This window comes from Rhea pennata, chromosome 1, assembly GCF_028389875.1.
Source record: "Rhea pennata isolate bPtePen1 chromosome 1, bPtePen1.pri, whole genome shotgun sequence".
Classification (NCBI taxonomy): Eukaryota; Metazoa; Chordata; class Aves; order Rheiformes; family Rheidae; genus Rhea; species Rhea pennata.
The window spans coordinates 47,911,950-47,934,471 of NC_084663.1; the positions used below are offsets into that span (position 1 = coordinate 47,911,950).

Genomic DNA, 22,522 nt, shown 5'->3' on the forward strand with positions numbered 1-22,522 from the left:
TGCTGAAAAGAAAAAATGCTGAACTGCTTTGTAGTCTTGAGATCTGGGTGGGTGAAATTCATTCCAATTTAATCAATTTCTTTTCGTTCGTTTTAAAGATGTGTCTGGACCACTGTCAGAATGTTATCATCATCTTTCATTCCTTGCTGTGAGTCTTTGCACTTATTATTCTTTACATAAAAATCTATACACTCTCCCCTGGGAACAGCCTATCTGTGGAAACCTGTACAGGTTACCACATAAAAGGCTGTGGTAACCACTCTAGAAAACTGTACAGTACAGCCACCGCCACAGTATTTACAAAGAAGATTCTATCAAATTTACCATCAAATTGGCATCTCAGCTGCTGCAGACTGTATCTAGATGACCCCTACCTGTGTTAGACATATGCTGCAGTAACCTAAATGTGTTCCCTCCCAGTCCATTCCAGCACAGGTTTCTTGCTCAGAATCACGCTATATGCATGTGTTTGCTACTTGCACAGCTGCTTCCACAACTTCTATTTGATGTAAATTTAATACAACTTTGTCATCATTATTTGAAGCAGATACTCAGGGCGGAGGGGGAGGAGAATCAAATATAGACTAAACTGAATAACACCTAGCCAATATTTTATGTTTTTTCTACAGGTTGAAGCTATAACAAAAAAAAAATATATTCTCTCAGAAGAAACCCCCAAGTCTTGAGGTGACTCCAGAGCTACAGACTATGGGTGAAGGTCAGGCTGGGATATCACGGCACCGGCAGCTGACAAGGGTCTACCAGAGTACATGTGTCAGCGGAGGTAGGAGCAGGGCAGGATTCATGTGGGCTTAAACTGTGCTAGAGCCATTTTTTAGAGAAGACGTTAGCATCTAACTCCTCTGCAAACACTCAGCAAAGTAAGTAGGCCTCATATTGTATCATATGCAGTTTTGGAAAATGAATGGAAAGATGGTTACATGAAGGCTAGGGAAGATGCTTAAGGTTAAATAAGCTTTACACTCCTTTTTAGATGTTTCTGAGCCACAGTTTCACCTGTTATTAATTTGTACTATAATCAGTGTTTTTCATCTGTATGAAGATATGCTACTCAGTGCTTAACTTTTAAACAAGATTTTTGTGATTACTGGCCTTCCTTCCCAAAGCTGCTGTGAAAAATGAAGAGGGCAGAAGGGAGAGGTCTTTCCCAGTGGATGCTACAGAACATTTCTGCCATGATTTAAAGCCACATTAAACAATAGCTTGTTCACATTCAAATGCAGAACATCCCAAGATGCTGCATGAGGCCAGAGAGAGAACAGAAATTACTTTGAGGGGATGTTAGGTGTAATTAAAGGCTTAAGTCCGAATCTTCCAGCAAATAAACTGCTATACAGCAAAGGAAACAGCTCCCTCAGTAGCTTTTTTACAAAACACTAAATATACAGCCATAACAATAAAACCTAACTATCCAGCTGCCAGTGAATGATGTGCATGTGGCACTGTGGACCCTCTCCCTCCCCATGAATCCACCCCACTCTGCTGCCTGAAAACAGCAAGGGTTCTCCCAGGAGCAGCTGAGAAGTTTAATAAAAATAAGTTGGAGTTGCTTAATCTGCTTGGGGGATCTGGCTGCACTTGTGACAGTTATGATTATTCCTTTGGCAAAGTTCAGGGTGAAGTGAGAGGGGTGAAGCGAGAGGGTGTTAGCATGGGCCCAAATGTGGGGCGGGGCAGGGGGGGGAAGCCTCTTGCTGTCTTTCCCATTTGACATGACAAATAAAGGCAAATGTGTGAAAGCATTAAAGTCCCAGTGCAAAGGCAGGAAGAGGAAAACAAATAGCACCACACCATATGCCCCTAATCCCAATTAAAATGCATTTGCTTTCATTTCTCTCCTCCTCAGCTTCCTCTTTACACACCAGTGCACAAGCATGTTTGACAACACAGTGTGGGAATTTCTAGCTCACTGAGCAGCTTTCCTTTATCTCTGCCCATACAGCTACCTGAGGCTGCTGCTCCAAATCCTCCCCACCAAAATTTCAGGTACATTCAAAAGCAAGCCCCAGCTTCCCTTGTCACACAGCCATGCACGGTGCACCGTGCCAGTAACTCCCTACTTGGGAGGAGAAAACAAACAGGGAAGCAGAAGCCACAGCTTGAGAGAGAGAGTTCCCAGTGGCAGTGCTGTGTTTTGTAGGAAATTAGATATTTTAGGCTCCCCAGTGATGCTCTGCTCAGTTCACCACCCTTTCCCAGGCACATAGGTTCCCATACTGGAGTAATACACTCTGGGATGCATCTAACAGGCAGTTTCTACCTTTCATGAGCAGAAAGCAGCAGGTACATCAGTCAAAATGCTACCTACTAAAGCTCGGTGCCACTGGTGAGACAGGGACAGGGGAAAATGTTGTGGGATAGTTCAGAGCCTGGAGAATGCCTTGAAGTCAGTGGGGTTGCAAACACATGTGAGGAAGGCAGCATGAGCTGTTCATTAGAGACCGAACGGATGGAGAGAGGTTGTTAGTATGGCAAATCAATTTGCTAGCACCAAATTGATTTTAAAAAATGCAAAAGGATGCACTCACCATTATAAAATCAAATAGGAAGAGCAGCAAATAAACGTGGTCAACAATTCATAAAACCACAGTTAGATAGATAGCAGAACCCTCTCCTAAGGCAGGATAGAAGGCAGCATTTCCTGATGCTTCACTTGCAGCTTACTTTTAACATTTCTAATGCAGAACTAATTGTTTCCCTCCAAAGGCCCTTCCCACTCCTCATCCTCTACCTGCTGACGTAAAAGCTATTGATCGGACCTATAATCACAGGATCGTTTTTCACTATTTTCACTATTTGTCTCTCTTTCACTGTTTGTCTCTTCATATGTGCCCAAATTCTGTTGCCTTTTCCCTTGCAGCATCTTGACCAAGAATTCAGAATGCTTGCTTATAACTTTGCAGACTCCAGGTTTTGGGTTTTGCATCCCCCTCCTTGCCAGCCTTTTCATGTCTCCATCCCACTGCTTCCTACACAGAGTACAGCTGCCAGGCTGATGATGCAGATGCAGAGAGAAAATTCAATTCTCAAGAGCCTATCTAGCAAAATTATTTTAACATACAGTTCTAAGTAGTTTTCTCTGTACATATTTCTCTGTACTTTTAGGCTCATCACATTGACCTTTGCCTCCTGAGCTAGTGGAGTAACCAGCATCAGCAGCAGGGTGTTATCCTCTGTGCTGACTAGGACCACAGGGAAATACACAGTGGGGGAAGACACCAAGCAAGCAGCTTGACAGATGTGTAGTTGAACAGTGGTGGTATTGTAGACTGATAGGAAAAAGGGTCTAAGCAACAAAGGTAATTTCTTCTTGTTGCCTCAAGCTTGATTTCTCCTGCTCCATTACTACAGATCTCCTTGGTCCTGCTTCAAATTCCCAGACATCTCATACCATCCCTCTTCACTCTACTGTTCTCAGATTTCTCTTCTCTCTCCTTACCCTAGTCTCAATCTCCACACCAAGCAAGTCCCACTGCATCTGCTTCTTGTCCAACCTGGGTCATCCTCTCCAATGGCTTTTAACAAATCATCTACCTATGCCCTCAGATCAAACGTCTCCTACACCACCTCACTCCTATGAGCTTTTCATACATTTTCTGATGTCAGAATTCCTCCAGAAAAGATCCAAAGAAGGCTACATATTATCTTGTTCTCACAAATGGCTAGAAGTAGAATGGCATGGAAAACTTTAATCAAGGCAGTTAAAGGTTAGAAAACTTGTGGGAACAGCCTCTTATAATAAAAAATGTGGGAAATGATGGTTATTTGTGGCATTCCCAGTTTGTGGTCTAAATGCTCTTACCCACCCCTTATCCACTTCTTTCCTGACAAGAAGGGCTCCCAAATGAGCTAAGTCATTCTGTATGTCAAGTTGTACTTGTGCCGTATGAACTATAATGTTTACTTAAAATCCTCTTGCAGACACAATGTACTGATTCAAACTCAATCCCATAGCTGCAGCAAACAATGTCATTATTATACATCTCATTATCCCACGACAGCTGGCAAAAATGAGTTTGGCAGTTTAAATGCAACTTTGAAAATGTGCCTGTACTTTTAACTGTGTTACCAACTATGACTTCTTAAGAGGTAACGGAAAGGTCGGCTACCAAAACAGTATTGATAACAATGTTTCAGGTTGATCAAAATAAAAAAGTTAACAACAAGGATTAGATTCCTCCTTACACATGCTGAAGTTACGGCTGAGGTCACTTTTTGTTGTGTGAATGTGGTGGTCATGGTGTCTATCTCATGTGAAGTAATGCGCAACAAAAGTGGAAATCTGCAAGGAGGCACAACATTTTGAGGTTGCCTCACACTGTTCAGAGTTTGGCAGATCCATTGTTTATAAAACATTAATACCAAATTGATGCTTTTGGGAAACTCCACCCACGAGTGATCCGGAAAACTTCCTGATATGCCCAACAAGACTTCAGCCAAGTGCATTAATTCTAGGCTGCAAAATATTTTCAGAGGAAAAGGATGGGAGAGAAGACAGGATGAAAACAGAGAGAGGAAGAGATAAGCAAAGAATCGATGGGCTACAAAGGACAGACAGTCTAGGAAGAGCTAAAGTGCTAGTGCAGGAGGAGGCAGAGACTGTGGATACATTCAGGAAGACCGTTCAACTTGATGATCAGAAGCTGCACTTACGCAGAATGGGGTTCATGTTTACCTCTTTCACGTGCTGTTCCTGGCTCCACCCAACTTCTGTTGGCAATGCCCCTGCCACTCACATCCTCCTCGTTTGAGGTTTCAGACTCCTCAAACTTCTGGTAGGGCTTACAAATACCATCATCACCTTGAAAATTACACCAGAGCACATCTCTGTCTTTTCATGTTCTTTGTTTAGTTCCTGACTCTGCTCTGATCCTCTTGGCTGCATTAGCCTTTCGGGCAATCTGCTTTCTGATGTAGTGGGTTTCTTGGTCAAGAAAATATCATCAGATATTTTCTGATGAAGTTCTAATGCTTAAAGAGAATATTAAAATGATGTTGACAGCTGGATTCAGCTATTTGGTAACACCAACACCAAATATACTCTAGAGTTCAAATCACCAGAGCTTCTCAATGTTGGCCAACTGCTTCTTCTGAGTCAGATGCTTTTCAGAGGCCACATTTACCCAAGTACATGGATAAAATTAACATACTGAAGAAACTCATGGGCTGAAGTTAGAAAAGTAGGTTTGGCTCAGTTGGTTAGAGCGTAGTGTTGCTAGTGCCAAGGTTGTGGGTTCAGTCCCTGTACAGGGCTATGCTGAGGGTTGGACTAAATGATCTCCAGAGGTCCCTTCCAACCTTACCATTCTATGATTCCCTCGAACACTCACTGAAAGTATCCAGAGAAGATTGTTAGAAGTTGTGAGTCTGGAGTACAAGGGCTGATACGGCTGGCTGCCTGCAGCTTTAGCCCCGAGGTGTAAAAGAAGTATCTGCCTTTCCCAGTTTCCTTCACCTACTGAGCTCCCAGAAACTGGAGCACATGCCTGCATAAGGTCCTGCCCTCAGACAACTCCACATTAAAGATTAAAAATGAAACAACTCCCTCCTCCTGGGATACTCAGACATAAATGCAGAGAAGTATCACTGGTTGCAAGTGAAGAGGGGGCAGATAAAACAGGAAGAAACTACATAGCCAAAACACAGTAAGCTGGCCATGGAGGCAGATTGCTAGAGTACGTGTTTGTGAGGGCCCAAGAAACAGTCCGACACCCACAATGTCAGCAGCAAAAGGATGCTGGAGATCTGAGTCCAGCCTCTGTACCGGAAGCTGGCCTAGGAGAAGAAAGCAAAGGAGACCGTGCTGAAGGGCACTGCTGCTTCAGAGCCACCACAGTGTAGAAAATAAAAGGAGGAAATAATATTACACTGGGAAGTCTCCTGAAAGTACTCAGAAATGAAGCTTGGTTTGGTATGAAGAGTGTTTCAGTTGCAGAGCTATTAAACCCAAGCACTTTCTCTAGGAGGCAGGAAAGCTATTCTGTCTCTCCCATATAACAAATCAAGACAGTGGGCTGTGGAGTGCCATCACTGTCAAAAGAAATCTCTAATTCTGAAGAATCAGAAAAAATCCAGGCAGAGCTGAAATACATTTCTTCCAAGACCTTTTCCGTCTAATTTCAAAAGGGGGGGGGGGCAAACAAAAAAAAAGCAGTCAAGGAAAATCACAGGCTCAGTCCAGAGCCATCCCGGAGCCATGGAGCCTGGAAAGCTGCAAGGCAAGCTGGCAGGAAATCAGGCAGGCTTGTGATGGAAACGTGCCTGTGTTTCATCGGAAGTTCATCCAAACAGATATGTTTCTGCGAAACGTTTTGCTTATGACAAATTGGCATTTTCTAAAAAAAATCTGTTCTGTTGGAAAACTCCCAGTCAGTGTTCATTACGGTATAATGGTTCCTTAAATAAAAAAGAAGCTGGGTGTGTCATAGCTAACATTAAGGGACTACAGTTGCTATATTTTTGTAGCAAATGACTCCTTCTACGGGGCAAATCTGAAAAATGAATCCTTGGTTATTTCTGTCTGGTTTTGTCAGCGTGGTGAGTGCTGAAGTCTCAGCTTTGGTATGCAAGAGTGTATATAAATGTAAAAAAGAATTGTGAGATGCTGGGTGAGAATATGTTGATTTTATTGTATGCCTCAATTTTGGATTCTGAACTGCATTTTTCAGATATCATACCTTGTTGGTTTTATATTCTTCCCTGTTCCTCTCAAATCTATTACACAGAAAAACAGATAATTCCCTCCCCAGTACTCAAATTATGTAACAAAGGCATAACTCTCCCACTTTGAAATGACTAACTTGGTCATTATTCACTAGAGAGAAGTGAGAGATAAATGTGGAAAACACACATATACAACTTGGAATAGCTGAATAGCTGAGACCATTTTTCTTTCTAACAGGAAGAAGACAAAATTAGTGATATTTCCTCTTTCGTGGTTTTGAAAGATACTGGAAACCTTTCTCATTCTAGCATATTTTCCAAAGGAATACCCAAAAGGCTGTAAGACAAGGTCTGTGTACAAATTAGGGACTTATTCCTGCAAAATTAATTTATCTGAGTTCCTGGATCAGAAAAGGGAGGCTCTAAATCAGGTAGCTGTGAAATAAATAAAGAAGCCATTTAAATTAATCAGGAGCTCAAGTTCTAACGACTATATTTGTCTTTCATATACCTTCAAAAAAATAGCCATCAATTGCTATTCACATTTTCTTTATCACTCAGCTATGTGAATAATAAGATTAAGACGTTTTCAGCATGTAGCTTCAATCACGTGAGAAGTCCCACTGATTTCAGCCAGAAGCTTCCCACTGAGTCAGCAAAGGACATAGCGCCGCGTGTGATTTTCAGAACGTGACTGATGTTACCGGCTGTGTCTACGCCGCTGGGGAGGTACCTTCTGCAGGACATCTGACAGGCCCAGCCCCAGGCACCTGCCTTGGCTGCATCCCGGCTCTGTACGGGGACACGACCGTAGTGGAGAGACGTGGGAGAGAAATGGAGAGAAATGCAAGTGCCTGTGTTGTGAAAGGACCGCAGCACACTTTGTGAGAGTCTGCAATGGGGGTAATCAAGAAGATGATGCCTGGAGGGGCACCAGAGAACCACTCTGCTCATCTGCATGGCTAAAAGCTCAGTTTCATTCTTAAAGTTGCACACATGCTCAAATTCTTTGATAACTTGGAGTGGTGCTATATCATCCCCAGCTAGAATGAGGCTGTTAAAATTTCTCTAATGAGCCTCTTACAGTTTCTCAATAATGTGGCTGTTTACAGCCCAAGTCTGTGCTGAATAGATTGAGGAAGCTGCACAAAAGCACACGGTGTTTTAGGAGTGAAGATGTACAGTTACATCAGTATGGATGGAGACCACTCAGTATGGTTATATATAATTAAATATTATATTCTACTATGCTTTGCTTGATTACATTCACTGCTTAACTGAAAAGTTAACGGCATCTTCTTATATTTATACAGTTTTCTTGGAAGTTAAAGCTGGTCTTGTGAACTACAAGAATTTTCAAGACTTGTGGACTAAGAGCTAAACCCTACTTTTGCCTACAATATCAAAATTCAGGTGTACCATCATTAATTTTAACAGAACAACCCTAACAACCAGTGCAGAATTTGGTCAGTTGAAAATCATCACCAAATGTCTCTTCTTTCTCTTTGAAGTTGCTCTTTTTAGGCTTTGACACATATCCTGGGCTTTGTGCTCACAAGTTTCACAGGACGGTAATAATAATAAAAAGAATGATTACAAAGTGTTAGATGAATGCTCTGGTGAGGAAGAAATTATTCTGGTAACATTCTGTCCTTTTCATCACCCAAATGTATCACATCTGTAACGTTTTGTTTTGAGAGCCATGCAAGTTGAAGGTAGCATGAAGCAACAGAGCACATGGCTCATCTGAATTTTTCTTAAAAAAATCAGAGAAATGTTTTTTAGTTCTTTGAACTTCATAGATTTCTATCTCTGTGATACTTGCTCATTGTCCCAGTAAACAATAGACCATTGCAAAATATACCTCGCTTCTGAGTAATTAAACTTATGACAGATCTTGACATTTGACGCAGGTGTTGGAGTAAATGCTATAAGCCTTTGTGTTCCACCACTGTGGCCAGGAAAGGCTTCAGTGATATCCTATGCTGCAGAGACTAGCAGTTCCTGCTACTTTCTCTTTGTTCTTATGTTTTATCTCTCTGAAAGGAGCAGGGATTTCCTCTGGAGATTAGGAGGAGGTAACAACCTGAGACAGAAGTACTATTTCATTACAATACAGAGCACAAAAGAATGAAAAAGATACATAATAGAAGTCTTTTCTTCCCCTCTACCAGCAATTGCTTCCTCTTCTGCAGCTTTGAAGTGGAGTTCCTCTCTTTTATTCTGGTCTGTAAGGGCTCAAGCCACAAAGGAACTTACAACTCAAATAACCACTCTTGTGTTGCAAAATCCTGTATTTAGATGGCATTGAGATGCTCAGTATTTCTTCTCAGCCCACTCCTGCCTCTCTGTAAGTGTACTGAGTCCTCTGATGATAAAGACCCTACTAGAGGCATGTGAAAATTGTGAAATCTCAGCCACTAGCGGACTGTGTTAGTACCCCTGCTCATGCTAAAGCTCCTGTGGGCTTCCTGAACTAGGTGTTCCTGCACTGGTCTAGTCTATAGGTCTTGATCTAGTCAGTATCTCAAAGCACATATTGGCTTGGGCTTCACATGAAAAGCAACCAGGATCTTTCTTCATCTGTTAAAAGCCCAGGAGCTTTCTTCATCTGTTAGAAATCTAAGTTTACCCACCCCATCAAATATGTAGAAGGCAATCTTTCAAACACTTACTGTGTTGGCTTTGAGACAGACATTCAAACCCAATATTTCTGCACCCTGGCAACATGATTGATTCTTAGGCAACTGGGTATTCTAGCGTGGAGCCGATTTGGCTGCTGCTCGTATAACCATCCCATTTTGCATTCAGCATTCCCAAGGCGAGAGGAAGTGTGAGTGTCTGTCCAAGAACCAGGTCAGGCTAGGCACACGATCCAAACTGCTTTGGTGGACTCTTAAGTGTAGACTAGAAATTCCAAAAGGCCTTAATTGCATTTCTCCATTTTTAAGAAACTATCAGAGGGAAGCTCTTCTGATGCTATCACACCCAGATGGGTTTTTCCTGTTTGTTTTTTTCTTTTTCTAAATTTGCTTCTGATTATGCAGCTTAGTGGCAAGAAAATATATTAGTGAAAATGAGCAAATTTTCTCATTTAAGTTACATTTATAAATATATTAATGATACCTTGTGTAGAACTGCTGACTCTCTTACAAAAGAAGCATTTTGAAAGGGAAGATATATTTTGTCTTGGGTAAGATTCATCAGTGCTCAACAGTAAATCTCTTCAAGCCTGACAAATACAGTCCTTATCCTCATATTATTAAGATGTCTACATGTAAGTACATTCACAAGTCATAATTTTGTTTTGTAACACAGATAATAAATGCAACTTATCATTCACTGATCAACTTAGAAACCATTTTTTCATGCTGGATTTAAAATTTATAGTAAAATTGGTGAAGAGTGCACTCAGCACATCCTGCTAGCTGAGTCAATTGAAATTGCACCTGTTCTTGGATGCAAGTCAAAACAAATGCAACCCATATACATTGTAAAGAAAAGGACTTGTATGCACTTTTTCCAATTAACATCTGCCTTTTGGCAAGTCATTGACCTATTTTCTCACAAAGAAATGGCTTCTATTGTATTATGCATCCGAAGCGTGCAAAAGTCGCTGAGGGGACACTCTGACAAAAACATACTGTTCCTGGATCCAGTGTGTACATACATATTCATTAATTGTTCGGGGCAAAGAGTCCACAATTTCTGATTTTTACAAAGTGTACAAGGTAAACAAGTTACATAAAACTACGTCCTTGGAAATACATTCTGATCCCAGCTACCCTCATTCAGTGGAAAACTCAAAGTGTTTTTGTGATGTGATATGGCAAGGAAAATAATTTAGCAACTGTGTAAGCAAGACCTTTTGGGAGAAAAACTGTTTACCTTAAAAATAGCACAGTATATAGTATATTTATTTGAATAAAGACAAGAATTTCTCTTTTTGTATTTCCTGAATCAAATCTTCCCTCATGCTACAGGGATCTGTTCAGGCTCTCCTGAAATGGCTAGGAGAAACTATATTCTACCACAGTTTCTCCAAAAGATTAGCTTAATCAGAATTTAAGCTTAGAGTTTGTTAAGTTTCTTGACCTAAAGATTACGATAATGAAACAATGCAATATCATCTTACCAGTGCAAAGGCAAGAAGGAACAATCCGCCAAAGATGGGGAGTTGCTAGGTATGTTTACATCCAGGATTTTTTTTTTTTTTTTTCAAAACCATAAATTGATAAAAGATATCCCAACAGTAGTAACAAGTAAATGATGAAGATTTTCAGAGAATTTAGCAGTGTTATTTTTTAAAAAAAACAAAACCACAGCTCCCTCCTCATCTCCCCAGAATAGTAAAACCATCAACAGTTTGAGTTGTCAAGATGACCCATATAGCCAGCATGCTTGATTACTGGGGTAAGCTAATGTCTCAATCTGATTTTACGCAGGCACTTGAAAACCTGTATGCTCAAACCAAAAGAAAACATTAAGTGCCATTCAGTTGCAACATTTAGCTATTTATTCTCTGCCTCTAAAATGGAAATCAGAACTGTAACTTATACACCCAGGTTTTCTATGCAAGCACTGTAAGAGTTAGGAAGCTCTAAATGTGCTCTCAAAGAAATTGCATATTGCAGTCTAAAGTGAAAAACTGAGAAAAATATCTTTATTGCTTCAGCGTTATGCTTTATGTGATGCTCAAGATAAAAATTCCACTAAAATGGACACCTCAACTTTGATGGAAATTACAAGGAATTACAATTCCTGTGACACTGGTAAGAGACACTGTTCATTTTGCCACATTCTCTCTTTCCCTCACAAACATTGGAGATCTACCCCATTTTGGAGCATGTGTTTCAGTTATTATGGTTTTCCTGAACAGGCAGTTGAGACATTTTTGCTTTTTAACTCAGTAGTTGGCCTGGATGCTCCAAGTGGTCTTTCTTCAGCAGGATGTCCTGTTTATAGAGGGATAACAGCCTGAGGAAAGTTGGATTGCTTCAGGTACACAGCTTACCTTGTATGAATTTGTATGAATTTTCAGTATTTCACTGAAGTCTGTAATATAGATATACTTTTCATAAACATTTAAAGATCTCTGAAATTATTTTTTCAAGTACTCCTGGAGTACAATTAAGACTGAACAGCATTTACTTTCATCTGTCTCTAAAAGATAATTCAAATTAGTCAAGACATCAATTGTTTGACAGAGCAAAAACCCTAAATACTGAGAATATTTGCTTTTGAAGAGTTTAAGCAACCTCTTCAACTGCTTTCAACGGGAATTTTTACATTCAGTGACTCTGTTTGAAATTATTTGGACCAAGGGAATGAGATAATTAGTTCATGACGAATTTCATTCAAAAAGAATACTGTGCAAGGTGGTAGCTGTATTTCAGGAGAGCAGGCGCACCTTGAGGAAAATACCTCTATCCTTTTCTCTAACAAGCACCTCTACTTATGCAAATATGCTACATGCCATGCATGTTGAGGATTTCAAAATCAACAGACTACCTGACAGAATGACAAGAACATACCTTCATTTGGAAATGTTATGCTATTTCACTAGATTCACAAACAACAGAGGAATAAAATGGATTAAGTAATAAATGCTCCAAATAAACATGCACTGAATACAAAGAAGGATTAGTGATAGAAACTAAGGCAGAAAGGAAAATTTCAGCGCAGTTTATTAAAAAAATACAAAAGAAGAAAAAATTGCCAAATCTTGTTGACAGATAATCCTGAAAAGCCTAACAAAATAAAAGAATCTGTAGATAACTAAAAGAAACAGAAGAAAATATTAAGAGGAAACAAGAAACAAGCTTGAGTTTTTAACGGTTATATTTTTTGCCTTCTAATGAAACCAAAAAAGATCACAGAAGTATTTACAAATGCAAAAAAAAGCACATCTGATCTAAAAGACAATATTTACATAATGAGGCATTATACAGAATTATAACCAATTGCATAATCAAAGGTCAGGCTGTACACATTGGAATAGAAAATCATCATTTCACGAAAAATCTGTGGTGAAGCTGTTATAGGGAAATAGTTGCACCCAAAAACTTTTAAGAATAGATTATTTCTTTGTAATAAACAGTACTGCTTAAGACTGAATCAAAAATATATAGTAATTGTTGGCAAAATTCAGAGTTTACCAACCAATTGAGGTGATGTCTGGATATCCAGAAGTGATTATTAGGAGGAAAATGAAAAGTTATAAAAAAATCTACTGCTCTTTTCTTTGGCTCCAACTGCAATTGTATTTGCATTGTGAGATTTTGTGCTTAAGTTAAATTCTATAGACTTTAAGGAGGTTCAGTTTAGGAAATGGGCTTTAGCTATATATAGTCAGTTGCAGAGTTGGATTAAAATTCTCCGCATTTCAATTATCCTATTTTTCAATACAAAATATGAAGCTGCAGAAATGGAAGATAGTTTAGTTTTGACTGTGGATTTACAAGAGATATTCCGCAATTGCCATTTAAAAAATAGGATGGAGACATAAAGAAGGAAAGATGTTCTCTATTAAAGAATAAAACCTACAATTTTACGCCTTTCTAAAAATCGTATCTTTATTAAAATAGAAACAAAATTCATCATTCACTACAAACTGACTCATAAAAGGTCTTTTCTGATTTATGGCTTAATTTATACAGTCTTAACTGATTTCTAGGGAGGCCATTCATAGCATGCAAAGCCTGAGTGCCTCTTCAACAGGCTTCCTATTATTTTGTGTTTGGTTCTTTCATTCTTCAGAAGTATGAAAGTAAATTTTGCTCTTCTAAATATGAAGAATGAATTTTAATGGATTAAATAAAGAATGCAAATACAAGACAGTGCACCAGTCTTGAAGCTGAATTCACAGATCCAACTGTTGTTTCGAAGTTTAAGTGACCACATTTTTATATTTGGAACCGAAAGTTTTTAAAATGAAACATCTTCCAATTGACACAGAAATATTTATAAGATGAAGAGTAACTGTCACCACTTTTTCATAAAACATTTTATACTACAGAGAAAACCTGTGGTATTTTAGCAATTAATGGTAATTAGGCTTTATTTAATTTCAGTGCTTGAGTAAAATTGCCTTAGCACAAAGAGCATCATTTTCACAACCCTTATCTGGGTTGAAAAACCGGCATAATGCACTTCCATAGTAATTACTGCTCATCTAAAATTGCATAGTTTGTTGCTTAGTTGTATTTAAAGATCTTAAGTTGAAATAAGAGTCTTGTAATTTTCAGTGGGAATGATTTTAAAAAGTATTAGTTTTGGCTGGGCTACCTTTTATTATATATGTAATGAGAACATCTGCTTGCTACCAATCTTTAAAATGTGCTGCATATTTTTTCTTCACTTTTTGTTAGTGACTTATTGAAATAAGAAAAAAAAAATTTGCTCATAGCCAAATACAATGAAGCAACATTTATTTTTTCCTTGAGAATATATGGAACATATTCATCAGTACAGATCATCTGCAGCTTTTATTCTCCCTGTCTTCCCTGAAGAAACATTTTTTGCTGATTTTCTAAGCATTCTTTCAATTTATCTTCAGTCAAAGTAAGCCGTTGTTCCAGGATTGAAATAGTCTGCAGGGAGAGGACAATGCTTTCAATTTGTTTTTATACAACTTGCACAGTATTAAGAAAGTATGCAACACAGTAAATAAAAAATAATTGTTTTAACTAAACAAGAAAAAAAAATTCTAAAACGTCTTTGCCATAGTCATTCCACTATTTACTACTGTATTCAGTAGTAGTGGTTTTGTATCTGTGGAGAGTGTTTATAAGGTTTAAAACTACTTTCATAAAATATTTCACCTAGAAGTGTGTGTGTGCGTGCGCATTGTTTTATACATATAGATATTGATACAGATATAATGTATATGTATATACAAATTATCCAGAAATACAATGTGAAAATTACAATTATATTTCAATAGAAAAACAGTCATCACTGGAGACCCCAAATGATGCTTTCCAACATCTAAAAGATACTTTTCAGACACCCCAAAAAACTGATTTTAGGGGAAAAAAAAAAAAAAAAACTATTTACAGGTATTCTCCAAGAACTCACCCTGCTTTAACAAGGTAGGCTTCCAGACACAGGCTGACAGTTTCTTTTTAATTTAATTTACTAAACAAATAGTTTTCAAGTGATGGCTTTTTACTCCATTCTTGTCAAAACTTATTGCTTGCAATAACATATATATTGCAAAATAATGTAGAAAAATACTTAGCCACTTCTTTTTGATTTGGTTGAAAGTTAATGTATTACAGAACATAGCTGTAACTTAAAACATAAATTGGCTAAACCTAGAATACTAAAAAGAAGCACTAAGCATCTGCAAAGAAGTGACTCAGAGTTAATGACTGAGCCTAATACTTGCACTGTTTCACTGACACTTAGAATTATTCCACTGCTTAGATTGCTAAGCCAAAACCTCAAGCACTAAGTTTGAAAAAGGATTTAATGGTACATTGGCAATTTCCCTTGTTCATCCCCTGCTAAAGCGTAATTGTTCAAGCTGGAATCTGACAACCTCTGGCTTCTGGTAAATCTATGCTAGATCTCACTATTGAAAAATACCAACTTTCCCCACCCCCCAGAGTCAAAAATACACCAGTAATCTTTGTGATTATGTAGCAGGAAGCATTCACTTCAAAGAATGCAATATAATTAATATATACTGAACAGAAAAAAACAAGAGTCACTTGTCTAATTATTCAAAATAACCCCATAGACTTTAATACTCAGATTTATGAATATGGTTCCTGGATTTTATTGCCCACTGACAGCATTAACATTCTCCACAGTGAGTGTTAACTGTTATTTCATACTTACTAGAGTTAAAACATCCAGCTGCTCCACTATGTGCTCCAAAGCATGACCTAGGGATGGGGAGATGTCCCTTTGCTTCTCCATATTACGCATAGCTACTTCACTCTCATTCTCTGGCTTCCTTTTGGGACTTGTAGCCAGGCCTGCAGCAGGGGGATATTGCGAGTCTTCACTGCTGACATCATCCTTGAATGTAAAAACATCATTTGAAAATCCAGTTCCCCTTGTCTTCAGTTAAGTGGAACCATGCAGGAAGATAGGCAGAAAAATATATATATTCTTTTAACATTGTAAAAATCTATTTACACATATGTAAATACACACAACTGCCTTCAGATTTGCTGGTCCAATTCATAACACTTCAATTCATTCAGACCTAGGAGACAATTTAAGCTATAACGGACGAAGCAATAAACATTTATGGTGCACACAGAAACATCAGAAGTCTTTACAAATGATTTCAACAAGAATATGTTTCAGGTACATATGACTGAAGAACTAAATGTTTTACTGCTGGAGCTTAAATTAAAGCTTGCATAAATACTATAGCAAGTGGAAGTTTTCTTCAAAAAGATAGCTTGAGTTCATAAAGGAGTTCATTCACAGCAGTCATATGGATCACATCTTTCAAATTGGAGTACATGATCACAAGGGTTTCTTCCAACATCATCATATGAAACTTTTATTTAGTAAGAAGTGATAAAAGATATGTGTCTTCTTTGATAATAAAAAGCATTAAATAGTTTTTAGTTATTTGTTCAGTTACATTTCTTTTTGAGAACCTGATTCCTTCAGAGTGCAGGAGGAGGAAGCTACTGAAAAAGCCCACACAATGCAAAGTTAAGAAAGAAACAATTTGGATGTATATAAATTTTGCTTAAGGGTAAGTGAAAGAGCATGATCTTTCCAATCACTTCTATTTTTATTTGTGTCTCCAAGTTCTTAGTGACAGTTTTGAGTCAATAAAGTTTAAATCATCACTAAGTCACTAGATGGCTCTTCATAAATTCACCTGACTTAATAATGGCTTGTTGAGATTTCTTTCAAAACTTCTTATAGCTTAAGATAGTATAAAAATAAACTCAAATTAAAATAATCTGAGGCAATAATCATATTTTATTATCTCTAATTATATTTGCAATATCCAGAAGCACTATAAAATAAACCTTTTCTGCAGTTACAGCTCAACTGTCTTTCTGATAATTCTTGACAGCTGATTAAAGTATCCATTAGCTACAGAAAGAGGAAATTTCACAGTCTTATCTGATGTATATATAATATACAATATTTATAAAGTACCCAAAATATTTATGTTGTAAAGCTGAATAGATTTTCAAATGAAAGTTCTTGAAATCATTGTGAGCTGTTAAAAAAAATCCTGCTAAATCTCAGAAATAATTTTGTAGAACTTAAATTCTAGGTAGAATTAGTAGCAAACCTTTGTAAGATTGCCTATGGTCGTTAATGTGTCACCAGTACCAGGGGGTTTTAGAAACAGTTTAGACAACTTTCTGTCAGGAATGGTTTATATACAGTTGACCTTGCCTTTGAACCAGGTAGTATCAGATAGTGATGGGTGAAATACTATGTTAGCATCATGATTTTAAATATGTGTAATACTAAATCATACCAATATTATCAGGATTTGATACCGCTGCAGTATCCACAAGATACATTCTTGTATCTTGCTCAGTGCCATCCTGCACAGTTCTGGCCAACCACATGCTTCTATTCTCTAAATTTACTCCTCAAAATCTTTTCTTCCCTAGTGCTGGGGCAGTGCTACATGCATTTCCTTCATTCTCCACCAATGGGAGAGGGACTAAGAGGCAAGTTGTATCTACCATCTACCAAACAGAGTTTTTCTTTTTCCTATCAAAGCACAAAAGCAAAGCAGAAGTACCAGACACAGAGTCAATGGAAGACTGTGGGTTTAGAGAGGGGAATGGCTGAATGTAGAGCTTAGGTTGGGGTAAGAGGGTTTTGTATCTTAGGAAGATGACAGTGAAGAAGAAGGTCTTAGCACCCTCTCTGACATGTTGAGTTAAAGGCTTCATTGTGGGGTTAAGTTCTGCAGGGACAGGTCTCAGCCCTGAAGTGAGACCCATCAAGGGCAAAGCATGAGGTTTGTAGCAACAGTGGTAGATATCCATATATACCTTTCACACCTTAACTCATAACTCTACAAAAAACATATGGGACCCTTCTGAAGGTTTGATAATACCATGGTATCTAGTAATACGTAATTTGCATTGATTTCATTATTATGAAAGAATCAGGTGGGTGGACTAGAAGGTGTCTCCAGTTTTCCTCTTTTCTGTGCCTGGTGACTGATCTGCACAAATAAAAAAGCGTGTCAGTACTGACGGCCTGATCCAACTCATACTGAAATCCAGCAGTGACTTGTATAAATGCTGGAGCATGTCAAAACCTAAGAGTATTAGACATCAAACTACAGATTTCATCCAATATTAAGCATCCAGAGCTGTTCTACTGAACATCCTAATGGTTAAAATATTTCTTCAGGACTACAGAGAACTTGCCTTCTCAGTCTAAGATTATTTAAACTCAAAGCTCATGGCACAGTGCCTTGTCAACTAGTCTGTTACCTATTAAGGGTGAGAAACTGTGGAAGAAAGGGTCCTCTCTCCAGCCATGCTGTTAGAGTTTGGCCCTGGGCCAACAGAAAGCAGCTCTTGTTCAATGGTTAGGACACTTTATCAGGAGCAGGTGAGTTCTGTTGTCATGAGTAGCTCTTGCATGAAATTATTAAAACATCCTTAGGAACAGGGATTGGAACCTCAAACTTCTCCACTCCTAGCTAGCTGGCATAACTACTAGGCCTCCTCTTTCTCTCTGGTACGATGAATTTCAAATTCTTTTCAATATAAAAAGCTTCTGCTGTCAAGTCCAATTTATTCCAAAGAATAACATTGTAAAGGAGTCACTTTTTAGCACAAAATAAAATAGAATATAAACCATTTGATTTTTGGACAAGGTAGACAGGAAAGAAATATGAATTTCCCATTTAATTGTACTTTGCTTTAGCTCCTTGCTTTAGAGTGTTAAGAACCCTCAAGAGAATTTGCTTTGAATATCTCAAATTCTGGCTCACAATGTATCCCCATGTTTTTTTTAATGCACAAAGTATACAGGAGTATTGCAGCTTACGACTGTTCACATCTTCCCTTTGCACACTTAGGTATGAGAGATACATTTCATTCATATACTAGAAGAGTTCAGACTCACTGAGTAATTTTTGGCTTACCAAGTTATATCTGAGGTCTTTGGAAAACAGGATTAATGAAGCTTTCTGGCATGCTTACTAACTTATAAGATGGTAATAGTTCCAAATGCTGGTTAACAGGGAAAAGATTAAACTTGCTTCTGTTTTAAAATCTTAAAGAAAAAAAATGTGGCTGTACATTTAAAGGATTCCTGTCTTACAACCTATTCATACTACAAAGAATAACATCCTCATACTTTACTACAACAGGAAAGTCTGTTATATTATATTATATTATGTTATATAGGACTTTTTAGTGTGATTTCTACAGGAAAAGAGTGAGATTCCAGAAACCTTGCTTTTATCTGCAAGCCTGTGCTGCTTGCTTAGTAGCTTCCAAATCATAGAATCACAGAATGGGTAAGGTTGGACCTTGGGAGATCAGCTAGTCCAACCTCCCTGCTCAAGCAGGGTCACCTAGAGCACGTTAGACAGGGTTGCATCCAGGTGGGCCTTGAAGATCTCCAGAGAAGGAGACTCCACAAGCTCTCTGGGCAACCTGTGCCAGTGCTTCGTCACTCCCACAGTGAAGAAATTCCCCCTCACGGTCAGGCGGAAATTTCTGCCCATTGCCTCTTGTCCTGTAATCTCAACCATTATTGGCTAAATTTGACAGAGGTAGCGCGCTCACTGATTAAGTGGCAGCAAATGTCAGGAAAACTGGAGACAAGGTAGCTGAGATACGCATTGAATGAAAGGCAGCTAGAGCATTTTATATTCTGCGTGGCAGCAGTCAAGCGGTCCAGTGCCATCACAGGCTTTATGAAATGCAGGCAGTTGATGAGGGTTAAAACATCACTGAAAAATCACCAGTTGGGACAGGAACAATTTGTTTGTGTTCTGATTTCCTAATGAAGCAAAGCTTCTGCAATCATTCTTTGTGCACACCCACACGTGTCCTCTTAAAATTTTGGCACTAGTTGCTGATTTTCATCAAATCTGATGGAGAAGCATGGGTCTCAGAAGCGATTCAGTTCCTTAAAGCTTCAGGAAAACATATGCCAGAGATCCTGGAAGTAAATTTTGCTGTACAAGTTCACACCTCTGTAGCTCACAGAGGAATAAAGTTGTGAACTCCACAAGTGCAATAAAGCCTGATGGGAACCCACATCTTCTCAGGCACTACTAACAATAAAACCGTAGGAAATAAAACTAGCTTAGTTTGTCTAGTGTTTACAGAGCTATTTGAACTGATATTTTGAGAAGTAAATTCATCTTCTTGCTGTTTTAATTAGACAATACATACAAACCATATGCAACTGTATTTAAGCTGCAAACAATATTCTTTGACTTTCCTTAAGGCTTATTGCTTTGCAAATTCAGTGTTCTTGGGATAATCTACTATTTCTCAAGCACTTAAAAATAATCAAAAATAGACTTAACAGTCAATGGTATTCACCTCCAAATTATAGACAGATAATTAAGAGTTAAGAGTTCAAATTAATTTAAACTAATGGATAATTTTAGGACCAGAAGAGGAAAGCAATCTGACATTATTAGGCATCGACAAGTTTTTCTAAAAACAATCCTACATTGAAGTAATGTTTTTCAGTTTCTTTTCCAATAAGCCAGCTGTTTACAGACTGAAAATAAAGTAGAGATTTCAGTTTAAACACCCACAAATTGATCACAAATTTTGCTATTAAAGCCAAACTAAATGGTTCCCTCCAACCCAAGTAGGAAAGCTGTCAAACTGGGTAAATAAAACAAATAATAAGTTACTAAAAATCTTCCCAAACGTCTTCTCATACAGTAAATCTGTGGAGTGATCCAAAATCCAATGTATCAGAAAAATAGGCTGTGAAAAATGCTTTGTAGCTCAGTAAATTGACACCAACATTGCCATTTCAGCATATTAGAAAAGTCTCCTTGTCATTTGGTCAGTTAAGCAGGAAACCACGATTCTTCTGTTACGTACTCAGAGTTATAAAGGGATGATGCAATACAGGAGGGCTTACATAAATAAGGCAGAGACCTCAGTATTTGTCAAACTTGAAAGGATCAAATATAGATAAGAAAATAATTGAGCTTTCAACATGAATAAGCAATAAATGACATGAGACACTTTCTGACTTACTTAAGTTGTGCCCATACAATTATAAATTTAGGCATTAGAAGTTTTTTAAATATAGAGTTGATATCTCATAAATATAAGTACTTAATTGATGTGTGATAGCATTTAGAATCTCTACAAATATCCAGAATGTGATAAAAGTGACAGTCTTCACCAGCTCAATGAAAGGGCCATAACTGCTGAAATCTAATGCCACATTCATATGGCAAAAACTTGTTATAAGGGAGTGACAGTAGTCTAAATAGACTTCCTTTACTTTTGGATACCTATCAGTTTATGCCCATCATTGTCATTCAATATAAAATACTGTTTTATAAAAATGTCTTTTAAAGAAACTCTTTCTACCAAAGGGTCTCTTCTGCATAAATCATTTAATGAATTAAATGTTCCCTTTTCTTCAAAGTAGCCCCTTTCTAAAGCAATCTAAACATCACCAATTCATAAACAATACTCTATTTATTGCCAGCAACGTAGCAGAAAAGCCTCATAGCTCAAAAATCAAACTCCCTGTAAGATTTCAGAACTATAGCTTATTTTGAGAGAATAAATTTGAATAAGGCAATCAATTTTAAATTGTTACATCTGAGCAAAGCTAAAAAGAAAATTAAAATGTTTACAGTGTTTCCATTCACAGACCATTAGTAATAAAATAGACTCACATTTGGGCAACTTCATGTCAGTTACAAATAAAGAGGAAAAGGAACAGATTTAATTAATCAATAGGAAGTTATTACCACAACATTACCGAGCGGATGTTCAGTAGAAAATTAAATTTAGCTCATAAATGATGTCATAAACAGAAAAACATAATTCTTCATCTTTGTTTTCTGTCAAGCAAAATAGCCAAGACTCTGTAGGTGGTCCTTAATGAATTTGTGAAAAATGCTTACACATAACCTTATCACCTCTGCATATTCCCAAGCGTTTTTCCCAGGAAACTTTCACAGATCAGACAGGAAAAAACAAAAACCAGAAAACTGAACCCCAGTATCCCTTCATCTCATGATACATAAGGATAGAAACTGAGTAAAATGTATTCACATATAAAGATGCCTGAACATCTGATGCCTGAAAATTTCTCAAAGTAAAAAGAAAAAAAAAAAAAAAAAAAAAGAAAGAAAGAAAAAATCCAAGTCTGTGTCACTCAAGTGGAAATCATTAGTCTTCAATCTTCTAAGAGCTTTGAATACAGAAAATATATAAAGGTTTCCAAATGAATACCCTAATGATCTTATAATTAAGATGGGCTTAAATGAAGAAGTGACGTTGGTAAGCTTCCTAATGAATCACAAAAACTGGCATGGCCTGCTTTTTAAAAATAATCCTTTAAAATTTGAACACATGGTACATTTGACTGCTAATACTAAAATATTGCTGATACTGTGATTAAAACAACTACAAACAATTAGTCATAAGTAGGACATTAAGCTCAAACAGATCGAAGAGCAAAGGCATAACAGTGTAATCTCCCATCTACCAAATCTTAATTTCCTGGGTTTTTTTTTCTTTTAAAAGAGAAAAGGTTTTCTGCAGAAGTAGAAATATTATCATTATTTTTGCTTATTCCTCCATCTTGTGAATCTAGCCTCAAACTAAAATGGTTCTTTGTGGATAAACTATGTTGAACTATCTAG

General features: G+C 37.7%; 1 protein-coding gene across 1 annotated transcript in view; it reads right to left on the reverse strand.

Moving 5' to 3' along the window:
* Positions 1-14,125: 14,125 nt before the first annotated feature.
* POC1B (POC1 centriolar protein B) overlaps positions 14,126-22,522 on the reverse strand; it is a 59,149-nt gene continuing 50,752 nt past the window's right edge. The window contains exons 11-12 of the mRNA XM_062585086.1: positions 15,532-15,714; positions 14,126-14,276 (exon numbers count right to left, since the gene is read on the reverse strand). Of these exons, the coding sequence (XP_062441070.1) occupies positions 14,172-14,276; positions 15,532-15,714 (288 nt within the window). The 3' untranslated portion in view covers positions 14,126-14,171. The remainder of the gene's footprint in view (positions 14,277-15,531; positions 15,715-22,522) is intronic.